At 37.7% G+C, this 25,129-nt stretch overlaps 1 protein-coding gene across 3 annotated transcripts in view; it reads left to right on the forward strand.

Moving 5' to 3' along the window:
• ERC1 (ELKS/RAB6-interacting/CAST family member 1) overlaps positions 1-25,129 on the forward strand; it is a 291,590-nt gene that overhangs the window by 99,534 nt on the left and 166,927 nt on the right. For all 3 annotated transcript variants that reach the window (XM_059816571.1, XM_059816572.1, XM_059816573.1), the window contains 4 exons: positions 6,369-6,506; positions 7,859-7,999; positions 9,099-9,239; positions 23,727-23,920. In XM_059816571.1, the coding sequence (XP_059672554.1) occupies positions 6,369-6,506; positions 7,859-7,999; positions 9,099-9,239; positions 23,727-23,920 (614 nt within the window). The remainder of the gene's footprint in view (positions 1-6,368; positions 6,507-7,858; positions 8,000-9,098; positions 9,240-23,726; positions 23,921-25,129) is intronic.

Here is a 25,129-nt window from a genome sequence, read left to right on the forward strand (position 1 = left end):
TGGAGTTTCCCCATCTCAAATTCTCTTTTTGTCCTGTCCTTCTCCATGCTCTCCCCACCCCCTCTAGCCTGGGTCTCTTTCTTAAGCCAACTGTATATTCCTCTGTAGCCCATGGCCACTGAAGGAGTCTCCTGGTATAAGATTCTCCATATCAGTTCAAGGTATTACAGAATCCCACTATGTTAGGTTCAGCAACATCAAGGCATTTCCAAAGCGCACAATGATATTCCAGCATGGTGTTGCAAAGACAGTAATGTTCCAGATAAGCATTGAAGTACAGCAGCAGTAAAAAGAAGAAAACTTTCTTGGAAGGTAAAACAAAAATTAATCCTGTCTTCACTGGGTAGCAAAATTAATGTAAACTGAACAAATGTTTACCTCTTAACTGAACAGTTCACCATCTCTACACTGAAGTGTTAACTGGGACTCCAGAATTTAAAGTTCTTTAAGAACAGAGAGAGAGACCACCAGTGGTATCTCGCATTTTGTATTGTCTTTAATTTACTTTATGCCTAACAAACTTTACAAAATTAACTGATATGCAAACTACTTGAAGATGAGCTTTAGTATGATGATTCAAGAACAGGAATCTCTGAATATAACGACAACAGTTTAACCTATTTATATCAATATATTGGATCATAAAGTAAAAAGAGCATACTGAATGCAGCTGAACTTTGGAAGGAACAGCTCTGACTTGTTTGCCAAACATGTTACTGAAAAAAGGGAAGTTGTTTTGATCTATCCTGAACTTCAAAACAACTTAAAAATCTCACCCTTGCAACAAGACATGGTATGCCTGAAGCTTCAGCATTCATTCAGCTTCAGCACATTGTTGCTAGTCTTGGGAATTTAACCTGTAAAATTAATAGCAAGAACATTACTTTCAGTCTAATTGATTGAATACAGTAATATGAATGATACTTTCTCGTGTGACAGACGTTATTTCACTGGGGAGTTTAAAAGCAACACCTTATACTGGAGATTCAAATGGAGCCAACGCACATACAAAAGATCAAATTTTGCTTCCATACTTCCCCCCACCACGCCCAAGTAATTTTTTACGCTAAACTAAATGTGGATTTTTGCAATTCATGCAAGACTGTTGTAGTGGTACTTTTGCAAGATCTGCAATAGAAAGTTATAACGATGAGGTTTTCAGTGTGACATTTATAAAACTGGAGCTTAATCTTACAAAACTGACCGATAGTATCTGCTTATAGGCTTTCTTTATGATCTCCAAAAAATGACTTTCAGAAACACAGTAATATTTACAAATCAAAAAGCTTTTTTGAACAGTCTCTTAGTATTTAAGGTGACCTCTCATTAATACATTTTAGGAACAAAATTTCTTGAATTTAGACCCATCAATTTTCTAGTGTAAACGTCTTACCCCTTCTCCTGAAGCAACAATTTTTTTATTGTGTCGGATACAACAATGTGATCATGTCTATTGGAACTGTTATGTTCTCATGATTTTGATGCAAGCTCACCTTTCGCAGCTTCTCAAATACTGTGGGATTCTAGCAAAATTAAGTATGACTGCAGGCTATCAAATTTTTATCATATTAGTATTCTTACATTGAAGGGAGTGGCACGTCTCCCAACGAGACAGAATTGTAGCTGTTCTATCATCACATACCTGCTTACTTGTCCACTTTCTCTTCCACAATAACTTTTTTTGTCTTCATGTTAATATTCCTGACACAGACAGAATCACCTCTGCCTGTGATTGGTGAGAATCCATCATCTCCTTGTAATCACTGACCCTGGTGCTGAGGTGACCGATAGTGCCTTTACAAAACCAGGGAAGAACTGTTTGGAAAGCTCACAGCTTATGTGAAGCTTTTGTTTATTTGGATGGCTATGCCATAGGAATAGAACAGAAAACCTCTCAACCCACCTGATTATTTTAGATCCTTTTTACAGTACTGCTTCCACTGGATGAAACTTAGGATTGAAAAAGTGGGAGGTTTAGCAGTACCTTGAGATACTACTTTGTACATCTGCTCTCAAAATACAATCAAGGAATATTATCGAGTGTTAAAGTGATTGTCTTCTATATATTCAGTGTATATTATGATGAAGATGTCGTGTTACCAAGCAAAACAATCTCTTTGTGGAGCTGCACTGGGGAAGTCAAGTGCAGAGTATAAGCAAAGCCATTATCACCTGTTTACAGAAAAAAGTGCAGTGAAAGATTTGTCTGCAGGTAAGTAATATAGCTAGTTACTACATACTGGAGATACACAGAAACAGTGGAATATGCAATGAACTTTCTCTAGTTAAAAAACATTTTGAATTTAAAATAAACATTTTTCATTTTTAAAATATTTTATTGGATCTTCATATTTCTAAGAGGATGTTTCACTTTTTTCATATTGTCTCAGAATGAACTAAGTTAAAGGGTTTTAACCACTTTGATTTTTTTTTCCTTTCACCACTTTATTACTTTTACAAGTCAAACAGAATAGCAAGAAGAAAATTGGAAGTGGGAAATGAAACATAAATGCAGTTAATTCTGTTACAACCCAGGTGATGGAAAAAAGTTATCGTTGCAAAGTGTTGATCTTTGATTAAAAACAAATATTTTGAAGGAGGAAAAAGGTTCTTTTCCAATAACAGGGTGGGGTGGGGGAGAAGACATTGAATGACCAGTTCCCAAACCCACTTTATTTATTCTAATTCAGAAGTCACTGGTACAACAAAAATTGTTTTCCAACTGTTCAGTTTACACATACCCTAGGGTTGATGATGTTTCTACAGAAGGATTTCTTGGTTGAAGCATTACACAAAGGATCTACTAGTAACCTCTAACTAGAGGAATTTGGGAATCTAGTGGCCTTGATGGGCATTAAACTAGATTCATCTTGTTTAAATCCTTGGGCTGTTTTTAATTTGCTTTTGCATGGGGTTTTCAGTGAGATTTATATTTGCAAAAAGTAGAATGCTTCCTTGCCTTTGGAACAGAATGCCAGAGGAAACTTCTCTTGCCTCTGCTCTTGTGCTTCAGAGCCAGAAGGCAAAATAATTAGTTCCACGCAACTAGGAATAAATCACCCTGGTTGAAACACGATAGTGCCTGACAACTGGTAACTTTGGAAAAAAAGATTTCAGTAAATCATTACTGATGAGGAAATAGGTATGCCGAGCAGATGAATGCAGTGTATGTATGTGTACCTTTACAGTAAGCTTGGTGTTGCTAACTTATCCAGAGATTGCTGTCTTTACCCTGCAAAATAAGTATACATGGCAAGAATAAAGATTGTTAATAATCTAGTAATAGTATATATATTTTATTTTTCCTTTTTAGAGATTTTGTACAGTAATACATATTTCTTAGGTTTGTAGAACATTTCAGAGGAAATTTTTCATCTTCCAAATATTTGAAGACTAAACAGTGCTGGTTCAATCCTTGTTCCTTTATGTTTTCCAGGGGGCTTGGAGATTCCTTTGCAATTTATTTCATCTTTTGTTGGGGAGAAAAGAAAGACCCTCTTTTGGTTATCCATTTTATTTCTATCTGTTATTTAAGAATTTGTTCAGAATTACTTTTTTTGGGGGGATTGGGTAGGAAAAACGATGGTAAAACAAATGACATATATTATGTATTCTTTTTGAAAAGGATTCTCAAATGCTTGCAAGGAAATAATAGCAAAATTCTTCATTAATTAACTACATGGGCAAAGTGTAGACTAGTCTTTGCTTTTTTTCTTCAGATTATATCATTTTGGAGAACCTCTAGTTTAGCTATTATGTGTTACAGTAGTGCAGGTTTGTGAGAAAAATGTAATAAAGGCAATTATTTTATTGTTGATTGCAATTTCATAAAGGAAATTTTGCGTCTATTATTATACAAGGGTTTCAATTTGGGTATATCAGTTGATGCAGTTCTAGCTTTCTGTAGTTTTAAGGGCACATCCTTGTTGGGGACCATCAGCTACCTGACCCTGCAAAAGGCACAGTTGTAGGTACACTGGGTTTTTTAGGTAGCGCCTAGCTATTAGTGTGACTTAGAACATTTCAGTGTACTTGCTGTTGCCTGGATGATGGCGAAAAGCATCATTCATTACTCCAGATTGACAAGTATGCATGTAGACTGAAAAAATAGACAGGTTCACACTTTCTACATGTGACATTTTCTAAATTATTTTTTATTTGGTATACGGGAAGGTGCAGTTGCAATGGGAAGATGCAGCAGTCATATATATAGTACTGTCGTACAGCTGTCATCTTACTCTGATCACAGTAAGCAGTGTTACTGAAACATGAAAATGCATGCTGTGCTTGTGCAAATGCTTGTGCTGCCTTGGCAAGCATCTTAATATGTGCTGAATCTGAATTATTTAGCTGTCTCTTGTGTATGGTTTGCTCACAGCAGAAAGTCACCCTGCACTATCCCCTCTTCAGCCAGTTGGAGCCTTTGCGAGAGTGTTTCGCCTCCAGAAGTAAACATGAGTTTAAGAATAGCTCAGCCTTCTTTGTAGTATATTTTCATGGTTGACTGTCTAAACAGCCAGCCTGTCTAGACACTGAGAGCTCGTAAGGTCAAAAGCAGCCACGTAAGCTACTCTCGGGGATGCTCCCTCCTTGGTAGCTGCACGTGTGGGCACCAGAAGAACTTTTCAGTCAGAACCAGTGGGGTTCTTTCTGAAGCTCCGTGGGCTACAAATACATGCTAATAAGGCATTAAATAATAGATACGAGTGTGTGTATAAAGAAGGAATTCTCAATTCTTACAGTTATTTCTGACTCACATGAGATGTCACTGGTTATGCTTTTTTGATGCTCTTTGAAATTTTTTTTGTAGTGTCTTTTGTGTTGTGCTCAGATTTAAATTTTAAGCATAACTTGGAGGCCTAATACTTTTTTTCCTAAGAGAAATTAATGATGAAGATAAATGAAAACCAGTTTCAGTCCATTCCTTAAAAACAGCAAAAAACTTTACATAGTTCTTCTGCTATCAGTAATGTATCAATTGTGTACAAAGGTGGATCATAGGTTTACATGTGCTTGCATGAGAGAAATAAAACTAGTATGGAGAATCTTATACCAGGAGACTCCTTCAGTGGCCATGGGCTACAGAGGAACATTAGCAAGCGTTTCCCTGAATTCAGCCCTTCTTCCTCCTAGCTCCCACTTGTAACACATCAGTGATTTTTTTTGTGACTAGATGTTCAGCCTCCTGCAAAATATTTTACATTTATCGTTACTGATTTAGACCATTTTCTAAAACTATGGTCCAGGTGTAATTTTAATAGAGATAGCAAAGGAGTAGTGGATGTGTCTAAATAGCCATTTGCTCTGTAATCACAGCAGCTCAGCTCTTCCAGGGCGGAAGAGTAAAACCTGGGGATAGTTGCTGTATTTCCACTAACCGAGGAGCTGCTAACTGCTGTTTGACAGGTGAAGCGAAAAGGCTAGTAATGCTTCAATAAGTTTACTAAATACTGGGCTGGATAGCCTTTGGAGTTGTCTTGTTACTTTATTTCTTACAAACGTCTTTAAAAGCATTATCTTCCTACAAGCGTTTTGGAGATGGGGATGCCACATGTCATTCCCCAGTTTATGATGTACTTTTGCTGTTGCAGAAGAACTTGTCAGCAACAACAACAAAAAGACAGCAACTGAGAAATCTGTACCCAGTTTAATCCTTTACTGATAAATTTGTTTTCAACAGGTTATCATAATGTTAATGTGTCTGTTTCTTGTGATGTGTGTGTATGCATAAAATGGGTTTAGCACTGGGTCTTCCCAGTCTGTCAATAGATACATTCAGAACTCATAAACTGGTTGAATTCTACACCTGCAGAAAGCAAAGCTGATGTATTTTCTACCCAGGGAATGATGCTTTGTGTTAGTCCACCATATAGCAAACCACCATATAAGATGAAAAAGCAACACGCCAGTACAGTAAAGAATATGGCAGTACGAAAGAAAATACGTAAAATAATACTTCTTCACATCTTAATTATCAAGTGCCTTTTTTGGTTTATATATGCAGTAATGTTTTTCTCAGCTTTTTTCTTTTCATAGTGTTAATACATTGATCGCCCTTCAGTCACACAGTGCCCAACATCCTTGGATATCAGGAATAATATGCTTCCTTTGTTTATGTTCATCTTGTAAACATTATTTAGACTTTCTTGCTCTGAATTCTTTCCTGATTATTGGAAAGGCTGCTGATTCCTTGTTAATATTTGATGGGTTTGATTGCATTGCATGATGTTTTGGTGTAGGATTATAGGAACTGGGCCCTTGCCTACTTTCTTTGCTTTAAGAATATTTTAGAGAGTTTAATATACTCCGAAGATGATTTTGGATGGGTTTGCTTGCTATTTTCCTAAAACTTACTCCTTCTTTTTAAGATTGAAAATCTTCAAGAGCAGTTACGAGACAAGGAGAAGCAAATGAGCAGCTTAAAGGATCGAGTGAAATCCTTGCAGGCTGACACCACAAATACCGACACTGCCTTGACCACGCTGGAAGAAGCACTGGCAGAAAAAGTGAGTATGGGAAGCCTAAGGCCCTTCCTTCGCAAGGTCCTTCTACTGATAACCTCTCGGAAGTCGGCTTTTCCGTGTGTTTCCTGCGCTCTGCGTACAAGGCATCTCTAACGCAATGCCATGGTGGCATCTTTTGTCTCTGACGGCTGAGGAGGGAGCAGGAGAGCGCGGTTGCAGCCGCGGCGCGTCCCTCACTAGAGGGCACTGCAGGATACGCGGAGCAGCCGCCGGGGGCTGCGCTCCCACAGCACCGGCCCGGGGGAGGGCTCCAGCCCGGGGGAGGGCGTCGGGGCGGTGAGAGGGCGGGAGGGTAGAGCTGAGGCACAAGCTATCGCTCTGCTCGTTAGCTACTTACCGTCATTTGGCGTGAAAGAAACTGGTGTTCTCGCCTTGTCACCTCTTTACGTGGAGCATCTTTGGTACGCTTGTGGGATGCCTTACGTTTCAGCTGTGGATTCTTCTGCTTTTTTCCTTTTTTTCAAAGTCCGGCTAATACCTTATTTCATTTTATATTCTCTGCTCAGATATTTTGATAAGAAATTTATTTTTAAAGTTTTGCTGCATGAAATGGCGTTTTAGTTCCCAATATTGAATTAAAATGAATAGTTATCCTGATGTAGCTGTATTTCAGTCTCACTTTATTTACAGCTTTATTGTTCTCACTGTGTTTTTTTCTGCTTGCCCAGTCCTCAGGAGATAGCAGACTGAGGGAACAGCCTTGTCTATTCTGTTTTGGTGGGGCAACTTTTTGGAATTACTGTATATTTTTTCTTGATTCCTGGAGAACCAGGGTTACAGCTCTTTTATTCTGTCAGATTCTATAAAGGTGAAGTTACGGTAAAGCTTTCCCTGAGGTTGGAGAATTCACTTGCATCCCTTCAGCTTCCAAGATAACCAAAGCTCCATTGATATCTGAATTGCAGAAAAGTTGTTTTGTTGCCTTTTCTTACTGCACATTGATCCTGGTGTCACATATGCACTACACCCTTTCTCTTTGAAGGGGACTTAACTGTGCATTTTGGAAAGATAAGATTTAAATAAGTAAGGAAGCAATATGTAATGTGTCCTGGTCTTGGTTAATTTTGATTATCAGAACCAGATAAATTGTGTTGCATTGTAACAGTACTGTGAACTTCCAGAGATACAGAAAGCCTAGTGTTTCTTAGCATTGAATCCATAGATTTCTCAAGTCTCCTCCTTCTTGAGGATCTGCTTTACAGCTGTGAAGAAAAGAGAATGGCAATATCCTACACTCCTACTCCTTGTCTACAGTATGTAAGAATTGTTGTGATAAGAAGTCTCAGAAGTTGAACTAAGAGGAATTTTTTTCACAGAGTGCTTTCTTTTGTCAGGAAAGGACCATTGAGCGCCTAAAGGAGCAACGTGACAGAGATGAACGAGAAAAACAGGAAGAGATCGACAACTACAAAAAAGACATTAAGGACCTGAAAGAGAAAGTCAGCATTTTACAAGGAGATCTCACAGAGAAAGAGGTTAACCAGCAGAATGAATCTGTTGTGTTAGAATTGTTTGTTGTATACGTATGTGTTGTATTTTAGATGAAGAAAATGGTTCCTTTTTAGTAATGGTCCTTCAATAAGTTTATCTAGTAAAATACAAGGTTTGAGAATTTTTCAAAGCATAAATATTTCAGAACCACCTTTTCACGGATAGCACACAGTCCACTTATTTGCAGCAGTTAATCATATTAGTAGTGAATGACTGATGGTCAATGATAGCATTTACTGGTGCTATGGTTGTTCCTGTCTAAAATATAGGGAGGAAAGGACAGAGGTTGATCAAAGCTGCGGGTGCCAAAAGCATGCAGATAATGTTTATTCCTTTATGCAAACAATACAGCTAGTTCTTTTGACTCTGAAGAGTCCTTTTTTAGTAACTAATTTGGCTGTTGATAATGAGCTAGTTGGCTAGACAAATTAACCTAACTATATTAGAGAAATATAAACATTCTCTGTTCCTCTCTTGGAATTGTTACATTCAAGTCTACTTACGATCTTTTTTCAAAACTCAATCCAAGTAAAACAATACAAAAAATATGCACCCAGAAAGTGCTAAGATTTTGTCTACATGGAAGTCAGCATTTCACAGGAAAAAAAACCCAAACAAAAATGGTTCAGAAAACAAGAAGTTGAGATACCTTTCAGAGATAGGTAGCATGAATCAGTTTCACCCCATAGCAGCTGTATACAGAAAAGCTTTGAACACTCTCAGTTTTAGAAACTGTGGCCAAATTTGCTAACCCATGTACGGTTTTTAAATACAATTTTATTTAAAACTAATTTTTCTTAAATCTGACTCTCATTGAAGCACTAGTTCCAGTTTACAGAATCTTCAATCTTTAAAAATTATTTTAAAATTAATTTAGACAAGGTTTTATTTTGATCCTGAAAACCTGAATTAAATCAAGCTGTCTTAATTCAGTGACATGAACATCCCGACAAAATATATTGTTCTAAGTTGGATCCTGAACATGGTGTGAAGGGATAGAAAGAAAATAAAGACAAAAAAAGAAACTAGCTATTGCACATAAAGAGTATTTGCTTGATAGTTTTTTTATGTCTTTTATTTTAGTCATCCTTACTGGATCTGAAGGAACATGCTTCATCCTTAGCTTCATCAGGACTGAAGAAAGATTCAAGACTCAAGACGCTGGAAATTGCATTGGAACAGAAAAAGGAAGAATGTTTGAAGATGGAAACTCAATTGAAGAAGGTAATCTTACTTCATAGTTATATATGTGGTGTAAACATTCAGCGTTAGATGAATTGGCCACGTCTACACAGAAAACTTTGGGTCTTAAGTTTGAATTCTGTGACTTGCTTTTCAGTAAGCACTGTGAAATTGTGTCCATGCAAACCATATTACAAGGTAAGCCCATCAGAACTTAACTTTCAGACACTGCTGCTAATTTTGGACTTAATTTCTATGCAGTAACAGTGCTGTTGACTGTTGGTTGGTTGTTTTTTAACAGGTACTAGGAATTAAAGACTTAGTCTGCTTCAGTACAGTTCATGGCAGTAATTGTGCCATTTAGCTGGTGCAACAGCTAAAAATTTAACAGCTAAACATTTCACATATATCAATGCATGTAGGTGTTAATGTGATAAATTCAGATGCATCATTGGCCTGGGCTATAGGAATGCATAGAAATAAATGAAAAGAATATATCATCGGTGAGGCATGTGATCTTTTTTTTTAATCTCATTGCCAGTCACAGCTGATACATTGTTAGGAGTTTGCTGTTCAGAAGAATAATACTCTACTACAAGCAAGCTAATTCATTTGAACAGAATCTTTGGGTTATGTTTGCATTGCAAGCTGCCTTTATTTTAGCTGTGAGTAGCATAAATACTGCACTGTTTAGAGGAACGTTGATTTGATTTTAACTTTTTAATTTTAAAAGAGCAGGTGATGAAAAAGCACAAAACACACTAAACTAAATAGTGATAATACTTCTGTTTATAAAATAAGAACAAGACAAAAGGCAACACAATTTTTTAAAGGAATTTAAGTCTTAGAATGTGGAGTTCTAGCTGTTTCTTTACGTCTACCCAGGAAAAGGAGGAGTGCCTGTGCTGTAGTTTGGAACTCCTTCCTAATTCCTCAAATGAATGCGAGATCAAATATTGAGTCATCCATTAAGACTTGTTTAGGATTTCTGTTGTGTGGGTGCAAGGTGGGTGTTAATGCACCTGAGAATGCTGGATAAGTGAAACTCCACATACGCATATCTAGACCCATGTTTGCCCTTCTTTTTAATTCTATTACACAAAATAAACAGTTCTGTTATTCAGCATCAACAAAGTACAATAGCAAGAAAAGATAGTTGTGCACATTTCCTCAGTCTCACAGGCTGTTTTCAGTGTACCATACAGTGGGTGAGTATTTAAGAAGTCCTGAAGGACCCTTTCATTTGAATTCTCTGTCACGAATTGCAGTTTCACCCTTTGTCAATGTGTTACTGATTTACTGATAATGAGGTTAGGAATATATTGTAGCTAAGATTTCCCAGAGATTGTTGTAGCAATTGGATGATAGTGTTAGAGCAATTGGATGATAGATGTAGGTAGACAGCTGCAGTGAAGAACATTGTTACGATTACTATTAAAAAAAAAAAAAAGTACTAACTGGAAGAGCACATAACAAATAGTTTGGTTATGAAAAAACAATTGTGGAAATTCAATTATTTAGGGAATGTGTCTGTATATTTAGCATTTGTAAATGTACTGCTTTTCAGTGCTTCCCCTGAGGTTGCTTTTCTCAATATAAGCAGGGAGTATATCAGTAGCATAAGCGGGTGTGGAGGTCGACCAAATCTGGTGAAGCACTGCTAGCTAAAAGGTGAACATGCAGTTAATTTGCGCTGCGATGGCAGCTCTTCGGTATAATTCCTTTAGGCCTACCTCTGCTCATTCCATTTTAGAGATGGTTGTGCTTAATAACTGGCATCCAGCAACATTATATAAGGACATTGAGCCAGTTCATAAGACCATATATTTTTGTAATCCAAGCTCTTTTTTTTCAGAAAATAATTAAGAGGGTGAATTATTCTCCTGTGATCCTTTTCCTGAGGGTTAAAATGGGAAAATAGCTCAAATGTAAAGAGCACTATTAATTGTACAGGACAGCTGTGGGCCAAATAACTGTATTCTTAATTTGAGTCTGAGAAAAATAACAAATATAAATTCATTGTATTATAAACACAAATAGATTCGCATCTTCCCATCCAAAGAAGCTACCTAAATCATTCAGTCAGGATGGTTTCAGTTCTACAAGCAAAGAAAATTGATAGCTTACCATTACCTATGTGAAGTATAAAGCCCTTCCATAATACTTTGGATGTCTGCTCCTCTGCTTCAGGCATTATGGCTGACTAGGGCATTTGGACAATTGTTTCCTGTGCAGAGATCCTAAAGTACTCTCTCAAGTCCTACTGAGACAAAGCCATCAATACCTTGTTCCTTTTCTAAATGCTATGTCGTGTTGGGCTACTGCATTCTTCTTATTCAAGGGAAAATTCAAATTCAAATGAAAGATTTTTTTGGTGATAAGAAGTCAGTCCACAACGGCTTTTTATAAAGGTATCAAAGCTCTAGGACCCAGGTATGCTTTCATGTAATTAATTGTGCATTTGCTTTCCTTAAGCTGTATGAAAGAGCCCACTTCTACCACTGATCCTCCTTGCTTTTTAGAACCAAGTCACGATTACTCTAGTTACCCAAGAAAACATAGTTAGCAACCACTTAAATATGTTTTATACTTAGAGTAACTTTAGATATTTCTTTAATAACCTTTTTTCCAGGTGTTTTTAATTTGCCAATGCTTTTTGTCACTTGCAGAAAAGTAGAAAAATGTATTTTTTAAAAGGCTTTCTCTCTTTAAATGCATTGCAGATATTTATTCAGGCAGTTTGACATTTTCAAGGTGGATTAGTTCCTTGTCATCCTTGAAACAATTATGATAAATAATCCAGCTCCAATTTAAAGCTTCTAAAATACCAGTTTTACACATCTGCACTGTTAACCATTGCAAATAACTGTCATAATTAACCTTAAAGCTAATGGCTACATAAGAGCATTCAGTTTAAAACCAAATTAGACGTTTATTATGTTGAGTTTTATTACATTATCTTAGTGCTGTTTTGCATAAGACACATGCATGAAGGACTCTCCTGTGTAGCTCTTAACAGCAAATGGCAAAAAGCTTTTTCCTTTAGGTTGTTTCCCTTACAGTTTGAACAGAGATGTGTCTAACATCAATCTTGTTTCCCTTGCCTTTTATTTCCACTGAGCAGTTTGAGTACTTTCAGTTAAATCTATTAGCCTTAGAAGTTAAGAAGCTGACAGAAGAGACTGAATTGGACTACTGTTAAGCCATTAGATAAAAAAGATTTGGGCTGACCTTGGAAAAAAACTCTTACTAATCTCTAACAGTGAGTCTTTGAGAAATCATGAACTGTGCAAGCTTCCACTTTTTCTGTAAAAGGTATTTAACGTTACACTAAAATCAAATATTATTAACCAAGTGGAGTGCAGGGGTGCTGAAAAGCTGCTGATATTATTTTTCTTTCCATGTAAGCAATCTCCAGTGTCCGACTAGGTGTCCAGTTCTCATTGTTACTATTCCTCTCCTTACTAACGATTATATTATATTGATCCCTGTCTTAGCAAATAAAACTGCAGTGTTTTTCATATTTGGGGTTGGGTTTTCTTAATAATGATATTATGGTTATGCAAATCTGTGTGCCTAATGTTCTAATTATTCTACTGTCATTGCTTCTGTGCTCAATTGTCAGCCTGCTGCCAGCAGGAGCTACTATGGGATATTCTGAATGCTGAAAGCAAGCCATAAATCCCTGTTGAGTTTACATGGCCTGATGTCCTGCCTTAAATAGTCTCCCTTTTTGCTGAGATGGAATCATTAGAGGGGAATCACACACAGGGGGTTCTCTCCCTGTTTTTCTGTGAAGTGGTTTTATGCTGTGTGGTTTGTTGTTTGGTTTTTTTTTTCCTTTGGAAACTCTTTTTTCAAACTTCTATTTTAAAGTAATAGTTTTATAGTGAAAAGTTTTTTCTTCTAGTTGTTTTTCTTCAGGTTACTCTCTTCCTAGCTTTTTCTGTCTTGTCTTTCCCAGCCAATATGCTTTGTTTAATTTTGTTTTTCTAATCTGGGAGAGACCAACTACTATTAGAATTTGTTCCAACAAAGATGAACGGATTTTTGTCTGTCTTCATTTCCAGCGCATAGTTTTTCTCCCTATAGATTTTTCCTTATTTGAAAGGGATCAAGGTTGGAGAAAAGAAAGAGTCCAAAACCATATGTTAACAAACTTCCCCTTAGTGCAGTTCTAGGAACTTTTCATCAGAGAATGTTAGCAGTGATTCCCTGCCAGGAAAATACTTCTAGATTCAACAGGCTCCCTCAGAGGATGTTTTTTTTCTGCTGCGGTATTCCTCCTTCAAGTTCAGGAGCATAGTATTTTTCAAAAGACAGGAAAAAATGACTGAATGAAGTGTTGACCCAAATTTTGTGTTACCCAAGATTTAACTTGGTTTGTCTAATACAGGCTTGGGTGCTTTTTATTTTTGTGAGCATGGATTTCCTGCCACAACTGAAAATATTACTGATAATATTGGTAGATGAGATAGAAATACTATTTGTTGTTCGCAGCTGATGATTTGTTTCTTCCAAGAGGGGACAATAAATGATGTATTCAGCATAGCAACCTAGAAGGAAAAAGGCTACCAGAGAAATAGGGATGTCTTGTAAAAATGAAAGTAAAAACCCAGCAATTGTGTTCAGCTTTCAGATAGTGTCAGTTACTGAATTAGTTTTCTGAACCATTTAGCTGTCTTGCAGTTGATACAAGTGAAGCACTAGAAATTAAAGTCCTGCTCAACCTGTAAAACTGTCATCTGTAAACCCAAACACAGGACTGCGTTAAGTATTTGAGGACTGGACAAGACTGTTAAACTAAGAAATCAAGATCAAGTTTGGAACTTGCACAAGGGTAACTCTCCATGTTTCTCATGTTTCAAAAGCTGGTTAGTAATACATGCTAAAACCACAAATTAAGATTCTGTTGTCTTAGTAAATTAATGTTGCAACTATTATTTTAAATTCTTTTCATGTTGCATCTTTTCTTTTTCTCTCTCACACTTCCTATCCCCAATTTTCCCGATTTTTTCCTATCTTCTTTCTCCCTTTAGCACCCTGAAGTTTTATTGAGTCATCCATCCAAGCCAGTAAGTTCCCTGGCAAACTGAGAGGCTATTGCCAACCCCATTTAATTTTCTGTATTGCATGTGTATTCATCTGTGCTTTTATATTTGGGCCAACACAGAGTATATTGGTGAATTACTTTAGTAGTGGGTATAGATGGTATGGATACAAACAAAATGCTATGGTATGTCTGACCAGTCATGCTCAAAAAAGCCTTCTAAGATGCTTCTTTTGGCTGCATTGGTCTAACTTAATTTTTGTTTGGACAGCTTAATACTGTGCCAATGTTTTTGTTTCCCTTTGCTGCGGTTGCTTGAAGTGTCCTGCAGCTTTTCTTTCATCTCCATTGTCCATGCGTTTTCAGAGCAAGAATGTAGAATCTCCATGCAAATCAAGCTTCTTGCGTGAAAGTATTCTGTAACACCATGTACAGCAGCACATTAGAAATAATAATTAAGTTTCGGCAAGTAAAAGATTGCTTAAAAACTTGTGTAACCATTAAGCTCACTGGTACTATGTCAGTTTAATTTTGGATCCTATTACCAGCCCTCTGTTTGATGTCAAAGAGCACTCCTTTCAAGGAGTGTTTGTATTATAATATCTTGACACTGTAAATTACGTAATCCACGGTGGTTTTCATCAGAGATTTCTTTTGTGACTGTGTACATAAAATAATCGTGTTACAAAACTTTCAGAAGGCTGATATCTGCGTTACTCTTGACAATGTTCAGAGTAAATGTAGCTGACGATCCTGGCAATCATTGTCTGAAGGTCAGAGAATTCCTGGTGCTTTTATGTTTCAGTTTGTGCGACATTCTGTATTAGAAATTATTTTAATAGAGCAGATAATACAATGCATTTATGCGACTAGATTTGGGAAAAGCTTATGTGCAATAGGGAAAAGTATTTTGTTAGGACTATCAGAAATAATAATGAATAGTCAACTAGGGCATAAAAACTCCTACATGGCATTTTGAGTTTTTTATTGTCTGTAAGAACAGTCATTATTAAATATTCTAATGTATTTGGTGCACAAAGATTAGAAGAAAACCCATCATTTTCCTAGATTCTAAGATTAGTGGATATGGCATTTGAAGGATTTCATTATTTAGTATTTCATGACAGAGAATATTTTTTCCCCAAAGGTTTTGTGTGTTCAGGTATGAAAAGCAGACTCAAGACTTTTCTGGTAAATAGATACATTCCTCCATTTTAAAATAATTTGCCAGCCTCCTATCCTGTAGATTACACTGGTACAGTCTGTTACTAAACTTGTTTAATGCATCCTTTTAAATAGATTGTTTTATCGATTGTTTATGGTTTTGCAAAACCTTTTAAACCTTTTAGGTGAAATTTCTTACGTTGTTTGATTTAGTCTGAGATTTTGTTTGGTTTTGTGTCTTTTTGAAAGAAACTCTCAGCCATAACAGCTGACTGTTTTCAAGAACAAAATATAGAAATATGTTGGGTTTAATTGGTTTTTTTAAGACTAGTAATTTTTTATTACAAGATTTGGTCCTTGTAACAGATATTTCTGATGCCCCTGTTTAAATCTATCTAAATTGGCTAAAGATTAAATGCATTGTCTATTTGTACGTGCTCAGTAGAGCGATTTAGCAATGAAACTTCCCAAAGATTCCACCTGCACTGGTTATACCCCATCCTGGAGAGGGAGGAAGACCTTCGCATTGTCTCCATTGCCACAGCCTCTTCTAGGTCTGGTCACTTGAGCGTGCAGCAGCAATGCTAACGTGGTGGGTTGACCCTGGCTGGACACCAAATGCCCACCAAGCCGCTCTATCACTCCCCCTCCTCAGCTGGACAGGGGAGAGAAAATACAATGAAAGGCTGGTGGGTTGAGATAAGGACAGGGAAGGAGATCACTCAGCAATTACCATCACATACAAAACAGACTCGACTCAGGGAAATTAATTTAATTTCTTACCAGTCAAATCAGAGCAGGGTAATGAGAAATAAAAACAAATCTTAAAACACCTTCCCCCCACCCTTCCCTTCTTCCCGGGCTTAACTTTACTCCTGATTTTTCTCTCCCTCCTCGCTCCGAGCAGCACAGGGGGACAGGGAATGAGGGTTGCAATCAGTTCATCACACGTTGTCTTTGCTGCTCCTTCCTCCTCACACTCTTCCTCTGCTTCAGCGTGGGGTCCCTCCCACGGTAGACAGTCCTCCACGAACTTCTCCAGCGTGGATTCTTCCCACGCTGCAGTGGGCAGTGGCTGCAGTTCTTCATGAACTGTTCCAGTGTGGGTCTTTTCCATGTGTCCTTTCCAGGGGGTCCAGTCCTTCAGGAGCAGACTGTTCCAGCGTGGGTCCCCCACGGGGTCACAAGTCCTGCCAGCAAACCTGCTCCAGCGTGGGCTCCTCTCTCCATGGGGCCACAGGTCCTGCCAGGAGCCTGCTCCAGCGTGGGCTCTCCACAGGGTCACAGCCTCCTTTGGGCGCATCCACCTGCTCTGTTGTGGGGTCCTCCACGGGCTGCAGGTGGATATCTGCTCCACCATGGACCTCCATGGGCTGCAGGGGAACAGCCTGCCTCACCATGGTCTTCACCACGGGCTGCAGGGGAATCTCTGCTCCGGCGCCTGGAGCTCCTCTTCCCCCCTCCTTCTTCTCCCTGACCTTGGTGTCGGCAGAGTTGTTTCTCTCACATAATCTCACTCCTCTCTTTGGCTGCAATTGTGCAGTTGTTTTTCCCCCTTCTTAAATATGTTGTCTCCAAAGTGCTACCACCATTGCTGATTGGCTTGGCCTTGGCCAGCGGTGGGTCCGTCTTGCAGCCGGCTGGCGTTTGCTTTATCAGACATAGGGGAAGCTTCTAGCAGCTTCTCACAGGAGGCACCCCTGTAGCCCCCTCGCTACCAAAACCTAATACAGCTAAGTAGACTATTCACCAAATGCCATGCTGGTTTCAGGCAGCTCCTTGATACAAATACAGCAGAAGCAAGAATCAGCATCTCAGTGTGCAGAACAGATCAGGACAAATAATCTGTTAGGATTGGAAGCCAGTACTGAAAGATAGCCATTGGGAAGAGAAAAACAGATTGGATTTTGCCAGGGGAATGAGTAGGTAAGATTACCAGGAAAATTGTTCTGAACCTGGACTCGGGGAAAACATGGTATGAGGAGGGTGTTGCATACGGGCAGAAGACGTGGGACTACAGGTGCTGTTGAATAGAACGAACTGTGCAAAAAAGGCCCCCAAACCTGAAAAAAAGCAGTAGGAAAAGGATGAGGAGAACTGGTAGATTAGTGGAATCTGCCTGGATAAGAGGAGTGGAATTTGAACCTGGCTAAATAATGTTGATAAAGAGTTGGGGAAATGAGATATAGTACAAAAGGATTGTACTTGGTGCAAATAGGTAGGAGAATTTGTGCCTAGGAGAACTTATTCTCTATAAAATCTTTAATAGCATGCAAAATTTCTGTGACTCTGCATTACTCTGAAGTCAGAAATTACAAAATGTGGAAACAAACTGTGTGTTTTATTCCCCAGTATGACATAGCCAACGTAGAGGATAAGGTACAAGAGGCTGTGTGGTGCCTTTTAAAGTTCCAGTCCTGTTGATGGTTCATGACAATGTCAGCATCATCTTGTGCGTTAGAAAGTTGGAGGGTTTTTCCCCCTGATTTCCGTATACCTAAAAAATTAAACTTACCTACTCTACCCCTCCCAGAAGCCTTGTTAAGATAACATTAATTTTGAAAAATTAACTATCCAAAAGCTGGGAAATGGCCAATGCAACATTGTGTGGCCTTTCTCATTTTTCATTGTGAGGTAGTTGTTACAACATTTTATAACTAAATTATTGTCTGCCGGACTCTTGCAGTCTTCAATATTGCATGAAAAATGCTCCAAGAATGAGCCAGAGATATATAAGGAAGATGATAATCCTCTAGAGAAATCAGGTGGTAAAATACGGGGTTTTTTATAGTAGGGAAGCATTAAGCAAATAAGGCAGGATATTTTTGCATCTCAGTTCTTCACCTGCACAACAGGTGTAATAACGCATCCTCATTTCCCACTGTTGGTGTTATGAAGTGGTTAGTTACCATTTGCCAAGAAATAGCCTACAGTCATGATTAGCATGATAGAAAATTGGGAAAATATTTTTCTCGGTGTCATTTGTGTAAATTAGAGTAAACAAGGCATAGAGCCATACACTGAATATCAAAAACCAAATACTGAATAACTAAATATCTGATCATTACTTGAATAAATCCCTTCTGCGCATTGAATGAAGCACTGTTTCCGTAACATAGCCTGTGGTCAGGTGAGTAAAGCCTGGTTCAGAGGAGGCATGGGTAGGGGGGTTGAAGTACGCTCGCAAAGACAGCAGTTGTCTGGGAGTTTCCCTTCTGTCTTTGGAATTTACACCAACACAAACAGTGTACAAAGAGAGCAAATTGTTAATGTTTAGTAATCACTAGGGGAACTCATCTTTCTGAAGAGATCTTTTTTTTTTCAGTAATGGGTTCTCTCAAGGCATGTCCCTCTTATTTAGACTTTCAGCCTTCTTTATTAAATGATTCCAACCAAATAATTATTCAGTGTCAAAAATTTGCAGTCACATTGACAGAGACTAACCATTTAAAAGATTTTGTCATAATAAGATAACAAACAATTCTTTGTGACAGACTCAAGTTTTCTGGTGCATAGTATATCAGAGAATTCACTGAGACTTTTGCTTCTAGTACAGCCTTTTTGAAATGCTGTTACAGTACGTGGTGTTTAGGGTATTGGAACGGAAGGAGGAGCAAGTCTGGTTGTTTTTCAAATTTATAATTTTGTTGAAACTAATACAGACACGATAGAAGGCAGCACACGTTTTATCACTCGAATTGCTGCCTTCACAATAGGAAAAATAAAGAAAACCGTTATATGTGTTTGTCTTTTGCAGTAAATAGTCATAATGTATTTCTGTATTTGTGTGTGCATTCACTATTTTTAGGAGATGTGAGGGACACTTGGAGGTAGGAGGGTGGATTAAAATGGGATTTCAGATTCTTGGGAACTTCTACTTTGTGACTGAAAGTTCTTGGCAACATTTGTATGTGAAATGTTAAACTGAATTTACTGTCTCAATTCATAGGTAAAAGTAGAAAGTGTTTACTGTGAGTTATTTGCTGTTCGATTTAGTTAATCTTTTAGGGATATCGATTTGGAACTTGGTCATAATGTTTGGAATTTTTATTTACATTTTAGAACTTTTAAATTAGATCTGTGCTATTGTTTTCTCCCCTGCCTCTGGCACACTTTAAGCTGTGTAGGATCACCTTTCTTCTTAGTAAAGAGTTTTTTGGCATGAGAAATATCAACTTAGAAAATTCTTTTTAATGTGTTTTGTCTTCCCCTCCTCTCCATCTGTAAATGGTGGTTATTTCTGTGCAGCATTGGTCATCTTTGTTTTAGTTGTGGAAGTTGGCTTTGTCAGATGATTTTCTGTGGAAGCAATATAAGTTATAGTACATTTATTTGAGGAACAATCACTCTTTCTTTTTTTCTTTAGGTACCTGAAGCACTCACCCCATCACTTACCACATTCCAGATGGGAAATGATGGCTAGGAACAGAAAAGCAGAAAGCTGTTAAAGCGCCTCTTAGTTTATAGTCCCTCTTAAGAACTTTGAAAGCATATCCAGAGTAGTAAGCTTAAACTGAGTAGTAAGCTTAAACTATTCTCAGTCCTGAACCACTTAGAATTTGAAATTAAATTCACACTGGCAAAGATTAATAGTGATCAGATGAGCTTTGGTAATAGAAACATAGCTTAAGGTGCTGCTTTCTAGCTAAAATGTGACTGTGTTTCTTATGCAGATCAATGCAGAATCAAACATGCAAGTTTGATTGTGCTCTTGAAAGTAGCTTAAATTCACCTGTTTGACTCCACACTGGAACAGACATGGAGAGCTAATGACAGGGTCAGTAGTAACAGTTAAGAGGTTTAAAATAGCCTGTAATCAGGTAAACTCAATGGCATGTGTAGACATACCTTTTCTCATTTCTCATTTGTCAGAGGAGAAAGTGCAATGTTCCCTTAACCCTAAGCAAGCTGCTTTTTCAGTGTATTTAACTTTTTATCATACTTTTATGCATTTTCATATTTGTTTGTAACTATATTAACAGGTTGCAGATTTAAGAATACTGTCTTAGAGCTGAAAGTTGAACCTATAGAAATGCACTTCGTATAGTCTCTTAATACAGCAGAAACTGTCTTAGTGCATTTGTTACTTTATATGTGCATTTTGTTTCAAAAATGAAATTACTGCCTTATTTTGGGATTTTTGTACACCTTTGGTGGGTGGGGGAAGTTGTATGTGTTTTGGGGTTTTTTTACTGTGAATATAGGAATTCATTTTTTATGTTAAACTTTCTTTTTGGTTAAAAAAAATACTGCTGAACTATTCCACACAATGTTGCATTGGGAAGGTAGCCAATTTCATCTGTTCCAGATCTTGATGTGAGTTTGTGGGAAACCTCTAAATGCATTGGTTTTCTCTCCTATACAATAAATGAATCCAGTAGGATTTTAGGTATGGTCATGTAACGCGTATTTTGTACATAACCCGCAAAATGGACCAAAGTCACTCAGTCAGTAATTCACAACTCAGGAAGTGGTCTCCAGTTTACATCATATCACATAACGTTCTCTTTGTGTTAGGTGAAAGTATCCATACTTATGTGCATTATATACAAATAACATGTGTTACGTGTCTTAACTAATAATTTATGTCGTGTAAATAGCCCTTTCGTTCTATAAGAACCAGACACACTGACTTGTTGGCTAATTTTCTAAAAAAGAAAATTTATTTCCTCTTCTCAGTAGTGTCTTCTGGGTTGTTGTGGAGATGCTTTTATTAGCACAGAGTAATATAAATCAGGACTGTCCTGACAGTAGAATTGCATTAGGTCTTAAAACTTATTTTGAATTAGAGAGTTTAGTGATCCAGGCTAACAACCTAGCTTTGCTTTTTTTTGAAAGAAGTTTCTTGATTATCTGATTATGTATTTTGGATGACTTTAAAGAGCCTGGAGGAGTACTTGTTAAAACAAACAATTTGAGATGTTGGAAACATACCTAAATCCAGTACAGAAGAATTCAGGCTCTACATCTGGTGGAAACCAGACTTAACTCTATATATACATAGTGTCTCTTAGGAGAAAATAGATGCCCCCCAGTAGACTTATAGATGCCCCACAATAGATTTGTAGATGCCCCCCAAAACCAGCACAGTTTTATTCACAGTTCCTGCAAAACAGTATTTGGGAGGGAAGGATGGAGTTTTTATTTGAAATGTAGGTATAGTTGAAAAGGAAATGGAATCAAATGTTTCAGATTTCCTGCAGGCTGGAAATCCCAATAATGCATTTCAGGAACATCCATCAACACTCTCCTTCCAAAGCAGAGTATGTTCCCTGATGTTTGCACTGTTCATGGAACCAACATGCTTGTCAGTCTCATTGCTGCAATGTCCTCCTGGAGTCTGCGTCATCTTGGCAACACATTAATTCCACTTGCTGTAGAGAGCCCTTTCCAAGGGTGTATAATTCAAAGTGCTTATGGGGCAGTAAGGAGTCTGGAAGCATAGACAGCCCTGAACCAAAAGTTTTCTCAAAGCCTCCAGGCTTACCAGAGACGCACTTGGAGCTGGGTCTCAGTCAGAAGCAGGATTTTCAGACTTACAGCTGGGTGACAGAGGAGTGGGGGGGGTTAGCTTGAAAGTCACTCAGAAGTAATGAGCCTTTTAAGCCTTCCTAAATGCGTTGCCTCGGGAAAGGTTTCTGTTCTTCCAGGATCTATGGTTGTTGGGCACTCCTGCTGAGATCTGCCTGGGAGACCTGGGGATTGCCAGTCATTTTGTTCTAGGATAAAATACTGTGCAGGTTATCCAACTTTCTGGAATTCCTGCTTCAAAAAAAAAATACCAAAACAGTTTACCATCAACCTTCAGGCAGGAGCCTGAAGTATAAGTATTCGGGAAACCCAGATCCATCCCAAGATCATAGTCCTAGTAAAGACAGGCATCGAGACGTTCTTCAGTCCTAGAATATTCTGCTCTGAGATTCTCCTGGATTTCACTAGAATGTGGCCTTGGCTTTAATGGGGCTAATTAAAAACAAGAGGCTTCAAGGCAAAAATTGTTGGGGTCAATGAACGGATATTTTCATCCAATCTTATTTTACTGAATAGCTCAACAGATTTAGCCAAGTGTATTTTTGCTGTTTGGTTCTTTGGAAGCAGTGGCTTCTAACCCTGAGTTTTATGCTCCTGCAGTTCTGTCCAATTACCTTTAAAAGCAGCGGAGTTCTGTACTATTGGATTTAGACTTACTGTGCCTTGGAGCAGAACACTGGTAGCTTGTAAAACAACTTTCCGCAGCTGCACGCAGGGAGGGAAAAAAGTCTATAGTCTTATTTTCTGTTGTAGGTTTGTTTCAGAGAAGAGAAAGGCCTTGAGTTTGCAGGCAATCTTGGTCAGCAGAATAGCTCCAGCAAACCTGCTATTCACTGAAGCAAATTTGAGCAATTCTGAAATACCTTTAAGTGATAATCAAATAGCAGTTCAAGATCCAAGACCAGAGGGGCAGGGGGAGAATGAAAAGATAGTCCTTAGTCTGCTGGTTTAAATTCCAGCACAAGTCCTGCCTTTTCTTTGTCTTTAATATGCTTAGGAACTGTTGAATTAATTTTACTAATAAATTAGTGATTTTTGTAAGAAACCAAGCCATTAAAAAAAAAACAAAACCCAAAACAACACAAAAAACTGAAACTCTTCATTGGGGTCATTTTATCCTCAATCCTCTGATGCCTTTTGCCCCACAGCCTGATTTTGAAAAATCGTATCTCCTAGACAACTAGACAAAGGTAATTTCAGTAGGTAGCCATACTCGTATTAGTCCTAGTTTATATGGCTCAGATAACTAGCAAGGGCTTCAGTACATCAGCACCATTTGTGCAAATCTGTCTGACACTTTGCATACTGACGTAGTTATTGAAGGCTATTAACCTGTGATTTGTTTTTCTAGATTATCTAGGTTAAAAATATAACTAATATAACTAAATATAACTAATTCTACGGTCATATCACTGTTCTAGAAGTGTATTTTAGGAATTTTTATACCCAATCACACTTAACTTTTCTTTTTCCTTCCTTTCAAAGAAGTTTAACTTTTTTCATATTTTTACTTTTTTCTTATGTCAATTCTGTTTCAGATCAAAAAACCACTTAAATTTTTTTAGACTGAATTAAAAAAATTAAATTTCTTTCTGAATTTTTCTTTTCCTGGAAAGTATTTCCCCATACTTAAAAGTAGCATATGCACTGTATATTCATTTCTATGTAATGGTTAATCTTGCCATTTTGAAATAGATATCTAAATAGCATTTTGCAGTCATCATAGTATCTGTAAAATATATGTGTGTGAATGAAGTTTTTTTTCTTGAACCTTTTTCTTACAGGCTCATGAGGCAGCACTGGAGGCTAGGGCCAGCCCAGAGCTAAGTGATCATATGCAGCAGCTGGAAAGGGAGGTAACACGGTATCGGGAAGAATCTAGCAAGGCTCAAGCTGAAGTGGATCGTCTTCTTGAAATCTTGAAAGAGATGGAAAATGAGAAGAATGATAAGGATAAGAAGATAGCAGAGCTGGAGAGGTGAGAATGGTGTAAAGTTACTAGAGGAGGAAAAGAACTGATTAAAGTTAGAGATAACTTAGTCCATATTTCTTCTCTTAAAAACCTTAGAGTGCCTATTTTGTGATAGTCTGTTTAGAGGTTTTCTGCCTTCAGTCCTTTATTTTGGTAGATTGTAAGTGAAAAGGTATCTTACTGTGTGCTTTCGTTACCGGGCTGATACAGATAGAACTAGAAGGGTAGATAGAGTTGTAAGGGAGTGGAGATGGTAGGAAAAGTTGCTGACACTGTGGTGTGTTTGGAGAACAATTTTTTCTTTTGAGTTAATAAATTCCTCAGGCATGGTTATCCAAAAAACAAATACAAGAAGTTACTTTTAAGAGCTGTGATACTAGTTGCTCAGGTTCTTCTGACAAGTGGCATTGAAACTCTTTATACTGGTAGGGACACAGGTAAATTGGCTCATGTGAAGCCAAATGAACAGATTTGCTTTTGTCCAAACAAAATGTGATTCAGCACTTTTCAGCATTTTCCATCTTTCTGTTGGAGCTAGGGTGCTCAAGTATTTTTTCTAGACTTTAATGTCCCAAACAAAAATTATAATTTATTATGATTCCATGACACTTGTATCTCAATTATAAACAGTAGATCATGGGAAAGACCTGAAACAGATTCTGTTTTCTGTCATTTCCTCACCTTACAGTGGGCCAAGAATGAGTTTCTAGGCAGTAATACCTGTTTTGGGTTTTTTGTTTACTTTATGATTCAAACTGAAGAATCACTAACTTGGAACAGCAAAATGGAAATTTGCTTATTCCCATTTGCCTTGTGCCAGAATAGTGTTTCTAATTTCTATCCTATCACTAACCGCTCTGCATTTAGTGTCGGGAAGGTTAGGGGAACTGAGTAGAGGACATTTCAGGTTCTGTATGATGGCAATGGTTATTGTTCATTGGCTTGATGATAGTCAAATTATGGGTCCCTCTGACTTGAAAACATCTTTTCCAAGAAGTCCCTTCTTGTTTCCTTGAAAGTGACAGAGCTCTGAAACAGTTCAACTTGTCAACTGGGTTTCTTTTCTCTTTGTGATTGTAAGCAGCATCCTGTTAGTTTCCTTTAAGTTTCTATTTTATTTAACCAAAATTCTCTATACCTATGGTGTAAACTTGAACAACCAAAAGTGAGACGTCCTTTTAAACTGTCTTCCATTTTTTTCTAAGTGGTATAACT

Source organism: Gavia stellata, chromosome 4 (genome assembly GCF_030936135.1).
Source record: "Gavia stellata isolate bGavSte3 chromosome 4, bGavSte3.hap2, whole genome shotgun sequence".
NCBI lineage: Eukaryota > Metazoa > Chordata > Aves > Gaviiformes > Gaviidae > Gavia > Gavia stellata.